This window comes from Alosa sapidissima, chromosome 14 (assembly GCF_018492685.1).
Source record: "Alosa sapidissima isolate fAloSap1 chromosome 14, fAloSap1.pri, whole genome shotgun sequence".
Taxonomy (NCBI): Eukaryota; Metazoa; Chordata; class Actinopteri; order Clupeiformes; family Clupeidae; genus Alosa; species Alosa sapidissima.
In genome coordinates, this window is record NC_055970.1 from 24,030,887 (window position 1) to 24,046,489 (window position 15,603).

At 40.9% G+C, this 15,603-nt stretch overlaps 1 protein-coding gene across 3 annotated transcripts in view; it reads right to left on the minus strand.

Annotated features, from left to right (window-relative positions):
* The window catches only part of LOC121681667, a 71,445-nt gene extending 58,690 nt beyond the window's left edge, over nt 1-12,755 (minus strand). For 2 of the 3 annotated variants that reach the window (XM_042061536.1, XM_042061534.1), the window contains exons 1-4: nt 12,703-12,754; nt 11,179-11,242; nt 9,981-10,325; nt 9,385-9,498 (exon numbers count right to left, since the gene is read on the minus strand). In XM_042061536.1, the coding sequence (XP_041917470.1) occupies nt 9,385-9,498; nt 9,981-10,325; nt 11,179-11,227 (508 nt within the window). In that variant the 5' untranslated portion in view covers nt 11,228-11,242; nt 12,703-12,754. Of the gene's footprint in view, nt 1-9,384; nt 9,499-9,980; nt 10,326-11,178; nt 11,243-12,702 lie in introns of all 3 variants that reach the window. The other variant, XM_042061537.1, reaches the window with a different exon arrangement.
* Between the last annotated feature and the right edge of the window lie 2,848 nt (nt 12,756-15,603).

A 15,603-nucleotide genomic window follows, 5' to 3' on the forward strand; every position in this document is an offset into this window, starting at 1 on the left:
ATGGATCCATTTAATGCAGCATGTTGGTATTTCATTGAATATATTGTACAATGCTGTAAAATGGCCTATGCTTCCTATTATACAACAATTGGGTTCTATGGAACTATTTATTTGTTTCTGATTGGCCGAGACGATAGAAAGATTTGACACAATGTTCTCATCCCAGCCCTCCACTAGCAAACCATAACGAAACAGTGCCAAAGATTGTTAAGGCGGAGCAAAATATTTCATCAGGAGCCACTTCCGGGAACCCGGATCGCACGAGGGGGGGGTCAAAATCCCCCTTTATGCAGAGCAGAGGCAGCGACTGCTCCATTGAAGTCTATGGGCATAGATCAGAATTTCACCACATATGCTAAGGTCTTGGTTCTATAGAGTTAGGAATGTGAATTTCGGGCACGTTTTCATGATCCTCAAACCCTTCTGAACATTTCAGATACATTTTTAGCATTTTTGAGAATTCCAGTCTGGAAAAAATCGACCTTATATCAGGTGTGCGCCGGTTATTTATGCAGCTGCTGTTGGACGGTTGCAACGTACGCTCGTCAATACGTCATCGACACGCCTCTTTATGCAGACAGGATTCGATCCCCATTTCGCGCCCATAGACATGAACTACGACGAAGTATCTTGCTCCGCCTTAACAATCTTTGACAGTGCTTCACCATCGTCACGTCAGGCTGTGCACAGTAGTGTAACATTTATTCACCATAAATTACTAAAGTTGAGTGGTTCTGCAATGTAGACTATGTTTCCGTTTTTTGCAGTACCATGTCCCTTACATGACATGGCCCAGTGTCCTTGTAACATGCATGCAGCAAACCTAGATATGAATGTGATTTCAGCCCGACTTTCAACATTTCTTTCAAGAAGACACGTAAGCCACAAAGACCCGTAACGAGGGATCTGGAATGTTGGTTACCTAGCAACCAAGACGCTGTCTATTGAAAAGGGAGCTATTTTTTGATGCGTAAGAACGATGTCGAAATTAAAATTTTTGTTCAGGATGTTTTCAGATTATTTAGTTTGTGGTAGAATTGTTGTATAAAAGCAATATAGCACTCGTGATCGTGGGATTGGTCATGGATATTCCCACGGGTGTTGTTCGGCCGCAGCCACAAGGCCGGAGGCTTATATTGCTTAAATATGTTGCAGCAACATATTTAAGCAATATAGCACTCTCACTCGTGCTATATTGCTTAAATATGTTGCTGCAACTCTGTTGAAGAGGATATATTTAGAACTTGTCATTATTTCAATAAATTTGACAATTTTAAGCTTGACCTACCACTTTCTTAGAGCGATGAGGGACAGGTGGGGCTCGAGAATGCCCCCTTGATCAAAGTGGGGAATGAAAGAAAAAGTTTGAGAACCACTGATCAAGTTTGTTAACTACCACAGTCACGAGTTGGGTCGCGATAGTCTGTCATTTTTAAAAAGTGGGTCCCCAGAAAAAAAGTTTGAGAAACACTGATCTAATCAGAGTGCTAGCAATGAATCACATGACCATCTGTGAGCTTCAGAGATTTTCAACAAAGATGGCAGCGTCACAATAGTACTCGATCTTTACTGCCTGCCCGATCCGTTCTGCGCATGCGTGTAAGTGGTCCGCCAGAAAGCATTGATTTCTCTGCTCGATCTGTACCACACATGTGAACCTGTTATGAAACAGTGTGCCTTCCATGGCACACCTATCCCCCCTCTCCCACCTCCCCCCAACATTCTAAATCAATTGTGCCATATTGCTATGTAGTATAAAGGCCCATTCACACCAAGAACGATAACGATAACTATAAATAAATATTGTTCTTGTTAATATGAATGACGAACTTCACAGATAAACTATAACAATAACGACATGAAGAACGATATTATTGGGGATCACATTCAGAGCAATTTTCAGAGCGATTAATAAGCTAATAGCTAGGGGTGTAAAGATTAACCGATACGTATCGGTATCCGGTATTTAACGTGTAAGATACGGCTACATCGATACCTGAAGCCCCGTATCGGAAAAAAACTGAAATGAACCGGTCGTTATATCGATTTACTTGTTATGAATCGGTTAACAACGTTTTCTGCTTGCTCAGACTTTCATTTACATTCCAAGCAGAGCGTTCATCCCACTTCCGGTTTTGAAACGATACGTGGTACGGAATTGTGGGTAATGCAGTTCGTTTTTGGTTACATTCATTGCCCAAATTTGTCAAATGACCTCATTACTCATACATCTACTGCAACTTAAGCATGTGACAACTTGCACTCGGTCGGCTTTTGTTTTTCGAAATCCAGCGCGAAATTAAACACTTATAGCATTCCTAAACAGCAACGATAGTCTGTAGAGTAGCCTTACCTTTGATGAAGGGATTTCCTTAATGTTAAATAATAATTTGGCCCTTGCTGCTAAAACGATGCACAAATTATCAGCCAATGATTTTGTTCATATTCACTCAGACTTGTGGCATTATAGGTTTCTGCATTAGGTCTACTGTTGGAACAAAATAAGCCCAAAGAGTTCATTGATTTGTAGGCCTATTTTATTCTTGTAGGGTAGGCTAGGCTATATGAGAAAAGGCCAAGAGTTTCTTAAGCACTTTTATTTTGGTATTGTCTTACCTCAACAAGGCTACAGCTCCATGAAAACAATCAGATATAACTCTATAAAAATGTATTTTTATGTTGTATTTGGCTGCTGTGTTTGACTGAAATGTAGACTATTCTTTTTTCATTTCAATACAGTATGAAACAAACCTCAGTTTAGATAATCATATTCACACATTTTTTTTGACTAATTGACATGACCATGATAATTGATAATATAAAATTAATGTGCACCATGAGCAAATGATAAAAAATCTTACAGAATGCTTTCCATTCTTGATTTTGTAGACGAAAATGAAGAGAGATTTTATCTTAGTTTTTATTTCATGCAAAACATTTTAGTCTCGTCTTTTTTCGTCAACAATAATGCATCTTAAGATAGTCTTAGTCAGTGTTTCAGGACATTACTGCCATCTCGTTATTGTCTTGTCTTAGTCATGAAAAAAAAGGTCGTTGACGAACATATTTCCTCTCGTCTTGTCTGACGAAATGAACACTATCTTGAACTGCATCGAATTGCATCGAATCGCATCGCATTGAACCGTACTGAATCATTTTTTATAAACATGTATCTTTTCTTGTATTGAATCGTGCCCATGTATCTAGATGCGAATCGTATCGTCTTTTACATGAGAGATTCACACCCCTACTAATAGCCAATTAGAACCCATCAAAATTTAACTGTCACATTCATTAACACAAGGAGAGACTTTGTTTAATGTTGTTCAGTGTGAACGCTTTTATCGTTATGGTTATAGTTATCGTTATTGTTCTTGGTGTGAATAGACCTTTAGCCTGGGTGCCAGCCGAACTTAGTCCAGCCCACAACATTTGAGGTCAGGAAGTTCAGTCTGGCATTGCTCCATTGTGGAGCAACTATGCTCGCACCAGAGCTGTGCGGACCAATCAAATCGGGCTTTACAATAATGGACAGGTGAGCAACAGCGCCACATCTATCAGGTCATCTGAGCACGCTTAGGTTGATTATGTTTGCAACAAAAACGCTGTAGATAGAAGGAGACAGATGGCTTCTAAGACCCCTTATGGAAAATGCATATTATTTCAATGAGGTTTTTTAAATGAAAACAATTATTTCTGAAAACTTTGGCCAAAGTTGAGATGTGGGAAAACTCATGGTTTCACTTTCATCAAGGGAAAACAGCGTGTTGCATTGTGACATGTTGTTCCCTCGTTCGTTTGAAATTTCTGATTGACCACCTGTTCAAGGGATTTGCGACAGCCTTTATAACATGTTTGTAGGGTAACACTTTACTTGACAGTATCGACATAAGAGTGACATGACACTGTCATGACACATGAAACCTAACCCTAATCCTAACCTCTAACCCTTATCATAACCCTAACCCTAAACCTAACCTTAATCCTAACCATAAATTGTTGAAAAACCAAATGACACTTAATAATAGAAGTGTTTGTCATAAACGTTTATGACTTGTTTATGACACGTTCATGACAGTGTCATGTCACTCTTATGTCGATACTGTCAAGTGAAGTGTAAAAAAAAAAATCATATTTAATGATAATGTTAATTGTTATTATTGTATATTGTATGTTGATATGAACAAAAGTGTCTGTCAAGAACCATAACTGTGCTTTCTTCCTTCCAGTGTACACTTCTAGAAGAAAGAGAGCTATATGAATATTATAGAATTTAGATGTGTTTCCAGAGAACACCTGGAACATGTTCAGCACCATGGACAGAGTCTTACAGAATATCTAGTCTATTGAGAAATGGTCCCTAAGACTGTTATATTCTTATTCCATGCACACACAATCAGTGCTATTCAATCATACATACATAGGTCTGGCTTACCAGAGGCAGAATTAAGTAGACAATAAATTCACACACACTCCCACTTGAGCATACTATAATACAATGGCTGCCCCAGAACAGCAGGTGATTTCCCCATCTTAGTACAGGTTGTTATATCAGCACTGTGATTACAATTATTGTCTTTATTGATATGTATTTATTAGTCTACATTTTACATTTTACATTTTACATTTTAGTTTCTGTGGTAATATACAAAAACAAGCACAATGCATAATAAAGCTACAAACAATAATAGGCCTACAAATGTTACAAGATTCAAAACAAAATGCACACAATGAGGGAGCTCATAGACAATAATAATTCTTAATCCCAAATAACAAGCTTCAATCTACACAAACCAAACAGGCACAGCGGTCTGCAAACATCACTAAAGAGTTTTTTTTAGAAATGGGCCAGGTAGTCAGTGTGTAGGCTATTACAAGTCTGGTATCAAAAATAAGGTGTGTTAGCTGTGTGTCATACAGGCCCCCTTGATGTGATCAAAGGGTGCTACTTTGGCAGAACGCAGGCTACATTGCATTTTCCTTTTTTTTTTACATTTTTGCCGCAGTCACAACACTTGGGGAAAAAAATGTGGGGCCATAGCTAACCATCACACCAAAACAGGCCGGGGCCCTATGAAGGGGGTACTGAGGTGGTAGAATAAACAAAAAGGGATTGGGTTAAAGAAGGGCGCTACTTTGGCAGAATGCAGATTACATCACATTTTCCTGACTTTTACATTTTTGCCGCAATCACAACACTTAAAAACGCGGGGCTGGTCCCCTCAGCACCCATATTGCAACCCCAATTTACCTGAACAGCACAGCTGTAATAAATAGATGAAATGTCGAATCACGATGAAAAGTCTCAGTACTTCCCAGTCTTCAGTCTTTGCTTTCTTTCACTTTTGACATCATTACATTACATTACATTACATTACATTACATTTGGCTGACGCTTTTTAACCAAAGCGACTAACAACATGGTAAAACAGTAAGTTTTAGAACAATTCTCACAATTTTAGGACAGTTTAAAAAAACACATTAGAGTACAGTAAGAATAAGTGCGTCGGTGAGTGCTGTATTTTAACAGTTACTTGTTAGTTTAAAACGGCTGGTGAGTGCTAGGATCAGTAAGACTTGTTGTAAGTGTTGCTATGAGAGTAGATGTTCTCTAAAGAGCTGGGTCTTCAGGAGTTTTTTGAACGTGGAAAAGGATGTCCCTGCCCTTGTAGGAACTGGCAGTGTGTTCCACCAACGAGGAACAACAGATGAGAAAAGTTTGGATTGGCTTGAGCGTACCGGTGGTAGAGCTAGACGTCGTTCGTCAGAGGAGCGCAGCGGTCTGGAGGTAGTGTAAGTCTGTATGAGGGCATTCAAGTAGGTGGGAGCAGAACCGGAGACTACTTTGTAGGCAAGCGTTAGAGACTTGAATTTGATGCGGGCCGCCATAGGTAGCCAGTGTAGCTGGATGAGCAGCGGGGTAACATGTGCCCTTTTGGGTTGGTTGTAGACCAGGCGCGCCGCCGCGTTCTGGATCATCTGAAGTGGTTTCACTGCGCAGGCTGGGAGACCTGTCAGGAGGGCATTGCAGTAGTCGAGTCGTGAGATGACTATTGCCTGAACCAGAAGTTGGGTAGCATCTTGAGTCAAGTAAGTCCTGATTTTCCGTATGTTGTAGAGTGCGAAACGGCATGACCGGGCGACTGAGGCAACATGATCTGAGAAGTTTAGTTGGTTGTCGAGAACAACTCCTAGATTTCTTGCAGTCCTGGTCGGTGAAACAGACAGGGAGTCAAATTTGATGTTGATGTCGTGGTGTATGGTAGGTTTAGCTGGGATGACCAGCAGTTCAGTCTTTGAGAGGTTCAGCTGGAGGTGGTGTGCCTTCATCCATGTAGCTATGTCTGAAAGGCAATCCGAGATCCGTGCTGAAACCAGGGGGTCGTCAGGTGGAAAGGACAGATAGAGCTGTGTGTCGTCTGCATAGCAGTGGTATGAGAAGCCGTGCGAACGGATAATCTGTCCCAAGGAGGTGGTGTAGATAGCAAAGAGGAGGGGGCCCAGCACTGAGCCCTGGGGGACCCCTGTGGTGAGATGGTGAGGTGCAGATAGCTGACCAAGCCATGATACGTTAAACGAGCGTCCTGTGAGGTAGGATTCAAACCAGGAGAGAGCAGCTCCGGAGATTCCCATGTCAGCGAGTATAGAGAGAAGGATACGGTGATTAACCGTGTCAAAGGCAGCCGATAAGTCAAGCAGAATGAGTACTGATGACCGAGCGGTCGCCCTGGCTTCTTTTAAGGCTTCTGTTACAGACAGCAGAGCCGTTTCGGTAGAGTGGCCGCTTTTGAACCCAGACTGATTTGGATCCAGAAGGTTGTTCTGTGAAAGGAAGTCAGAGACCTGTTTGGAGACTGCTCGTTCAATGCCTTTGGATAGGAAAGGCAGTAGTGAGACAGGGCGGTAGTTCTCGACTTGAGCAGGGTTGAGAGAAGCTTTCTTAAGTAACGGTGTTACCCGGGCCATTTTGAACGCTGTTGGAAATGTGCCGGAGGTTAGCGAGGCATTGATCACATGTGTGATAGCTGGAGCGATGGTCGGGCTGATGGACTGAAGTAGGCTCGTAGGTATAGGGTCCAGCGAGCATGTGGTAGGACGGCTGCATGTCAGGAGTCTGGACACTTCACTCTCGGAGAGAGGCGTGAATGCTGAAAAAGATGTTCCAGCAGTCCCTAGAGGTTGTAGGAGTGCGGTATCTGAGTCAGATGCGTTGAGTGGGCATGTAGAGAATTGACTGCTGATTGCCGCCACTTTGTTTGTAAAAAATGAGGCGAGGGTATCTGCAGTAAGGCTGGATGGAGGAGGAGGCAGCTGAGGGTTGAGTAGCGATTTGAAGGTTGAGAAAAGTTTTCGAGTGTCTGTAGCGCTGTTGATTTTGTCATTGTAGAAAGCAGTCTTAGCAGCAGTGATGCTGGCTGAGAAGGAGGTCAGGAGTGTCTGGTAGTTTTTGAGGTCGTCAGCTAGTTTGGATTTGTGCCATTTCCTCTCCGCGGCTCTGAGTTTGGTGCGCTGCGATCGGAGGGTATCATTTAGCCATGGATGAGAATGTTTGGATCGAGCTGGCCTTGTGGTAAGAGGGCACAGCTCGTCTAGACACGAGGTCAGTGTGGAGCAGAGCGAGTCAGTGGCTTCATTGACCTCCAGAGAGGAGAAGGTGTTGAGTGGAGGTAGACCGGAGGCAACCACAGAGGAGAAGTGCGTTGGAGACAGGTTCCGGATGTTGCGGCAGAACGTGACCATCGGCTGAGGAGCCGGAGGCTGTTCTGTCAGGCTGACGTTGAACTGGATGAAGAAGTGGTCAGAAAGATGGAGAGGTGTCACCGTGAGGGTGTCTGTGCTGCAGTTCCGAGTGAAAATCAAGTCAAGCTCTTTGCCAGCTTTGTGAGTCGGTGGGCTTTGAACCAGTTCGAGGTCAAAGGAGTGGACCAGGGCCAAAAAGTCCGCTGAGCCTGGGGCATCTAAGTGGATGTTCATATCACCGAGAACAAGAAGCGGACAGTCATGCTCAGGGATGGAGGATAGCAGAGTGTCGAGTTCGTCAATAAAGTCGCCTAGTTGGCCTGGAGGGCGGTAGATGACCAGCACGTAGAGTTTTGCTGGGGCGATCACTGTGATGGCATGGAATTCGAATGAGACATATTTGTTTGAAGGCAGTAGCGGGGTGAATTTCCATTTGTTGGAGATCAGCAGGCCCGTCCCGCCTCCTCGTCCAGATGGGCGAGGGGTGTGGGATAGTGTAAGGTTAGTGGAGAGTGCAGCCGGGGTGGCAGTGTTCTCTGGTTTGATCCAAGTCTCAGTAAGAGCAAGGAGTTCCAATGAAAGGTGGTTGGCATAGCCAGCTATGAAGTCCGTTTTGTTGACTGCGGATTGACAGTTCCACAAGCCCATGGAGAAGGAGGTTTCTGTCGGTGAGGACCGTTTAAGTTGCTGGAGGTTAAGGCGATTTCTGCCCCTTTTGGCATGATGCCGTTTTCTGCAATGGCCGGTGATAACAGATATGGTGGAACGGCACATTTTGCCTTTGTCGGTGCCTGTGCTCGGTGAACTTGCACAGGTCAACTTGCTCGTCTTGACCGCGTCCGTCTTAAACGAGGCTGGCTGAAACGCGGGCTGCCGCTTATGCTGACGCTTCAGCAGCCGCCACTAATTTCATGCTGCTAGGAATTGCATGCAGCTGTCCTCCTATCTCGCTAATGATGCATCAGCGTAGACCGCCCTCTGACGTTCGCACAGCTTAGATTGTTCAAAAGGGTGTTAATTACTGTCAACTGAAAGTCCGCTCGCTCACACCGACCGAAACTCACAGTTTCAAGTAGCCTCCTCCCTCAGCTGTTCCCAAACGCCCAGAGTCCAATTCTAACAATTGGAGAGGATTTGGCCAGTAGTAGCCTATGTGTTCTTGCTTTCTCTCTCCCAACTCACTGCAGTTGTTGTCTGATTACATCAGAGTAAACAACTTCTGATTTCAACTCCTTGTTCTTTTTTCCCTCATGTTTTCTTTTTGAAAAATCCAAGGCAGCATAATTCATTCTCTCAGCATCACTCTCCTGTTAATTCCAAATACATCAGCATGCAGTACATTATATTTCTACATAACTACTAAATGCTAAAAAAATATAAATCTAAAAATAATCGTCATGGGGAAAGCACAAGGTGCAGCAGAAAATGTACATCAGAAAGCCTTATTTATTTTTGTTTTTGTTGGTCTGTAATGGTAGTTATAAATATTGCATTTCTTTACAAATACATGTTTGACTTACCCGAGTTTCCTCCAGCACAAAGTTGTTACAGTTTTGAGCTCTCTCTGTTAAACACACAAACACATCATTTGAAAATGGCCTCTAACCCTTACATACAGTATGCATGGATGAATAGAGTACTTACCTTTGCAGTGTTCACATGTAGGTCTTCTCAGTCGGGAAGCAATAAAGAATGCCATCACAGCAACACACACACTTAATGTCACTCCCAATCCAATCACATAACCCATCAGGGTCTCTAGAAATGCCAAAATACAAACATGAAGGAGACATTTTTAAAAATATTTCTTCTGCAAACATAGCTACAGTAATTCCAAATAGAAATGGCTAATCAAAGATATTTTTCTCAAAACCTTTTCTCTCTCAATGTTTGTTATAGTCTGCTATGCAAAGACTTGTCTTTTTGAATTACTCATATATATTTTTTTCATCAATGGTTGTTTCATTTCATACGGCAGTATTTCTTCATGTAAAGTCCATATCATGTTAAACAAGAAGACATGTAATGTTTTTCTTTCCTTTTCCCGTGATCATTTTTCATCGTGACATACAGTGAACAATTAAAGTGTCAGAAATAGCACCTATTAAAGTGTCAGAACTAGCACCTGTGCTGTTTTGAAGCCTTGATTCACTTTATGTAAAGAAACACCAGAATCATAACAATAAAAACAACAACAATATTACTATTAGTATTAATACGAATAAGAATAAGAATAATACCTTCATAATTTAAAGGAATCCCACTGCCAAACTTCAGAACAACTAATGAATTATAGCCACAGTAATAAATACCTGAATCTGAATCTTGATAATTGAACATTTGCAAATAATATTTTTCATTTTTATTTACTGATTTGAATCGTTGTTTACTGAAACCATCATATAGTATATAAGATTCTGATTTGGCTAAAGTTCCCAGGACGTGTTGCAGCTCTTTTGGCTGTTTCATCCTAATCCAGAAAATAAATTGATGTTGTATAGATGTTAAATTTATTTCACACTTCAGAGTCACATTCTCTCCAGTCGTAGCTATTACTCTGGTATCTGGCTGATCTGGTTTTCCATCTGAAGGAGAAACACACACACACACACACACACACACAGAGAACAAAAGTTCTCTTTGTGATGCAAACTTCTTTTTTGTAATTAATGTACGGTAAGGGTACATGAATTATCATTAATTCATGCATGAATTAATTCATGATTTATGCACTACTTCATTCCTTTATATCTTATGAATCATTAGGAATATACATAAATTCATAGTCTCTCATTTATGACCTCATGCAAGAACAACACATCAACTAAGACATTAAGTAGGATGGGTACATCATTATGATTTATTATTTCTTAAGCATGATCATCATGATTACATGAATTAAAGGTTAATTGCTCATGAGCTCATAATGTCTGTGGCCCCCCAACCAAATCGTGAATAATGACATGTGTTTAGAGAACTGCAAAGTTGTGCTCAAATCAGATTTTGAGCAGTGAGACTACATTTTTGGCAGAAAAATAAATCATCATGATCATGTTTAATAAATCATGATTCATAATGATGTACCCACTGTACCTAATGCTTTAGTTGATGAACTGAGGTCACAAATGACAGACTATGAACGTTTGTCAATTTCTGATGATTCATGAGATATTAAGAAATGAAGTAATACATGGATCATGAATTAATTAATGCATGAATTTATGATCATTCATGTACCCTTACCATAAAGTGTTACCTTAATATGATGACTATATACTATAGTACAGTAGCTATGTGCCACACAAGTTTATCCACATAAAATAGATAAAGTGCAAAAAAGGACAAATAAAACGTAATGACATCAGTGATCAATGATAACAACTATAGGTTCTTTTATGTATTTTATGTAATAAGATTTTGTATAAGATATTGTCTCACCTGTATATGCATAACTGATCACTAACGGGAGTATGTATGGGAAGATCATCTTGCTAATGTCAATCTATATACAAAGACAGAAAGTGAGCCATTTTATTTGAATGATAGTACTGAGAATGGTTAATTCTCATAGCAACCTGATAATATAAAATTATCATCATAGTGAGTGAGAACTAGTTTAGCTAAATACAACATACATTCTGTGTTCTATGTGTTCTTTCAACATACTGGGTACCCCTTTAGAGTCTACAACATACTGGATACCCCTATAGAGTCTACAACATACTGGGTACCCCTATAGAGTCTACAACATACTGGGTACCCCTTAGAGTCTACAACATACTGGGTACCACTTTAGAGTCATTTGCCAATGTGCAGGGCAGCCTGATGGACTTCAAGTACCCTGCAAGTTGCAAAAATAATGCTTAAAGGAAGAGGCCCAGATTAAGTGACGGTGACAATGACAGAGACACTATTGTCCCTAACTGCTTATATCAAACTTCATTTGAGCGATATGAAAGTAATTCCCTGCTTTTAATTGATGCTAGTTTAAGCAATTAAAAAAATGGTGGTACAGTTATTTAAGAAAATGTCCTTGGTTTGTCTGTCTGATCTATTTATATATCCTCTCCTAGAGCTTCTGATGACCTCACACGCCTAATACGCTCCTACCATGCGCTTCCCTCTCTTCTCTACCTCCTTCCTCTCTGCTTTTCTCTCTCCCTTCTCTTCTAGACCTACCACTTCTTCAACCATACTTGTATTTAATATGTAGGCACTCAAATCTTCTAGTTCTAGTATTGACAGCAGTGGTAATTCCTAGCTGAGTTTCCTCTGCACTTGTAACTTAAATGTTATTCTGTTGCTGTAATTGTAGATCTGTAGCTTAAATGTTAAAATGCTTAAATGTTAATAGCTTAAAGGAGAATTCCGGCGATTTCTCACATAGATCTCTGTACCTTGAGGTAACCAAGTTACAGTAACAGAAAAAAGAAAACAATCGGGTCTACCTAGCTCAAGTTGCTGCAGCCAACAGCCAGGCAGCTACAATGCTACACTTTGGGGGCATGTGCCCCCATGTTCATGCCCACAGAATGTAGCACTGTAGCTACCTATCTAGCTGTTGGCTGCAGCAACTCAAGCTACTGGTAGTTTTCATTTTTCTTTTGTACCGACAGTACTCGTGACCTCAGGAAAAAGAGATTTATGTGAAAAATCACCAGAATTTTCCTTTAAATATTATTCTCTTGCTGTAGCTGTAGCTCTGTAACTTAAATGTTAAAAAGCTCAAATGTTAATACCTTAAATGTTATTCTATTGCTGTAGGTCGTTTTGGATAAATGTGTCTGCCAAATTGATAAAATGTAAATTTATTTGAATTCACATGATTCAGTAACCATGAATTTACTGAAATATGTAAAAATAAATCATTATTGACTTCAGCACAGTCAGCACAAATATCATCAACAGTGTTGAATTCAGTACCTCAACATGTACTATTCATCACAAAATGCTTTTTCTTACCTGCACTCACTTACTGTAGTTGATCAGTATCAAAATCGCACTGTGTGATTACAGCACCTGGAAAGAAATGAGAGATGTGCTGGGTGGTGCTATTTATGATCACGTGCAATTACGTGGAAATATCACCATTCATGTTTGTTTTAATATAAACCACAGTGGAAGCTTTAGCCACCCACATCACTGTAGCTGTTTCAAGCTGTCTTTAATTTTCTTTTGAAGACCTCATTCTGTTTATCTCATAATGGTATTGCAGAAATAAGTATGTGACTACCTTGAGTGCAAGACTAAATCCCTTCAGGGCAATAACATTTGTTTGATCTATTTATCATTTATTCAAAGTCACATGTTCAAAGAAGGTAACTGTGTCCTGCAGGCCTCTCTGTGTTGTTTTCTTTACATCCTGTGGACACATCATTTTCTAGAAATGAGCTCTGCACTGAGGACTTGGTAGAGCAGCACTGCATGCCTATGGCCTGCTCTTTCTGTCCCATATTCACAAACCCAAGGGGCTTGAGAAACATGCCCACATGCATATCAGACCACATCTTTAAACCAGGTGACAGTGCCCCTGTAGAGTAGATCTGTTAGGAATGGCCATAAACCCTCAGTGTAGAAGTTTAAGTTAAAACGGGGTTAAAATGGGGCTGATTTGAATCGGGCTAACCTAGGTGAGACACATGCAAGAGTACTTATAGAAGTGTAGTAAATGGCCCATGCAGTAGACATGTGACTTGGTGAAGATGAACCAAAATAGTGCTCTGAAAAACAGCTTCTTCAGTACAGTACTTCTTTCTCACATGTAGTGCAATTTATATGGCTGCATTCCACTGCATTCTGTACTGGAAATGACACCCTTTGGAACACTTCCAAGTAGGGGCAGCATAGAAGCACTCCATAATGGCACCCTTTGCCAATGGAAGGGCACACATAAGGAACGGCAAGTAACATTTTAAGGGGCACCAGTGTGTTGCATTAAGTTTACAATACTCGAAGGGCACTCATTAAGACATGTTCTTCAAACATATTGTTTGAAGTGTCTCTCTAGAGGGCACTGAAACATTTTTCTCGTGTAAAGGCCAGACAATAATACTCAAAAGCACACTTTTGAGGGATTTTTCAGAAATAAGGTTGCTACATTATATCTCTCCAAGTTATCCACATCTTTGCTGATTTCGGTGAGATCTCACCTAACCCTAACCTTAACGCTAACTGTAACCCTAACTCTTGACTGACCCTAGTGCCTTCCAGGCAGCGCTGTCTTGAAGTTCACGGCAGGGGCCCAAAAGACCATAGATCGCAAATGTCTGCTGTGGTGATAGGCTCCACAGTCACACAGCTGACAGTGGAGTACAGTTCTATTCACTTTCCCTGGATCTTCCTGAGTGTGCCATGTTGTTAAATGAACTTTGAGAGCTTGAGATTTAAACATTGAGGGCATGGAACAGGTGAAGTACGACTGTGGCCATCTTATTTTGCTGTAATGTTTTAGTAGATAGTCTCTTTTGAGCACAGTATTTACAGGTCCATTGCATTCAGATTTTGATTTTGATTTTCGGCACATGAATCTGAAATGAAAGAAAATATCAATATTATCAAGCATCATGAAACAGCTAAACTTAATTAGATATACCACACTTGATACTTTGTTTAGCCATTAAACAACAAAACAATTATATATTATATATGTGTAGAAATGAATTAGTCATCGGCTCATTAAAAAAAATATGACAATGCAATTGACCACAACTGACAGCCACAAGATAAGAATTATTTTATTTATTTATTTATTTATTCATCTATTTTGTTTGTTTCTTTCTTTCTTTCTTTCTTTGTGTGTGTGTGTGTGTGTGTGTGGAGGGGTGTCTACAATCGCCACTGGTGTGAATGAACAAGCACTGACAATATTCAAAATTATTGGTGGCGCCAAGGTGGTGGGGGCCCCAAAGTTAGGGCCCCACAAGGGCTTCAGCCAGCTCTGAGTGTAGGGGAAATGTTCAGACTACCACAATACTGAGACAGAGTTCTGTGATCTTGGACACATGTAAAAATCAGGTTTATAAGCCAAGTATACAAGGAATTTGGTCTCTGCATTTATCCCATCCGTGAATTAGTGAAACACACAGAGCACACAGTGAACACACAGTGAGGTGAAGCACACACTAACCCATGGCAGTGAGCTGCCTGCTACAGCGGAGCAGTGAGGGGTTAGGTGCCTTGCTCAAGGGCACTTCAGCCGTGGATGTGGGCATAGGAGAGCAGTGCTCAACCACTTCCCCTGCCCAAATTTTTCCTACTGGTCGGGGATCGAATTGGCAACCCTTCAGTTCCAAGCACGAAGCCCTAACCAGTAGGCCACGGCTGCCCCTTTAAAATACAACTAGTGGTGATTTCAGAAGATGGCGCTAGAGGTAAAGAAAAGAGCACCCAGAGTGCTTACTCCACATGATGGTGCTAGTAACCTAGAACTCATACTGTGTCTGCCTCTTCTATGTTCTACTAGATAGACAAAAATACATACAGACAAATGAACACACACATGCACACATAGACAAATAAACACACACACACACACATACAAACACATGCACATGCCTGCACATATGCACACACACACACACACACACACCAGAGTTTCCGCTAGAAAAAAATGGAGGTTTCATTTTCCGGACATTTTGATGATATGCCGGTCAAATATCCTATTATCCCTTCTTAATTAGTCAAATTGAGGAGAACTGGAGACAGGCTATGTAGATTAAATAATGACATAATCAGGCTGTATAGAATGCAACATGTTCATTAACCTAACTTAAACATGCCTAACAAGATTTAGCCAATAGGCCTATCTTTGTTTTCATAGAGAGTCCGCTTCATTTGTTGTTTTAAAAAGGCTACGTTGTTTGT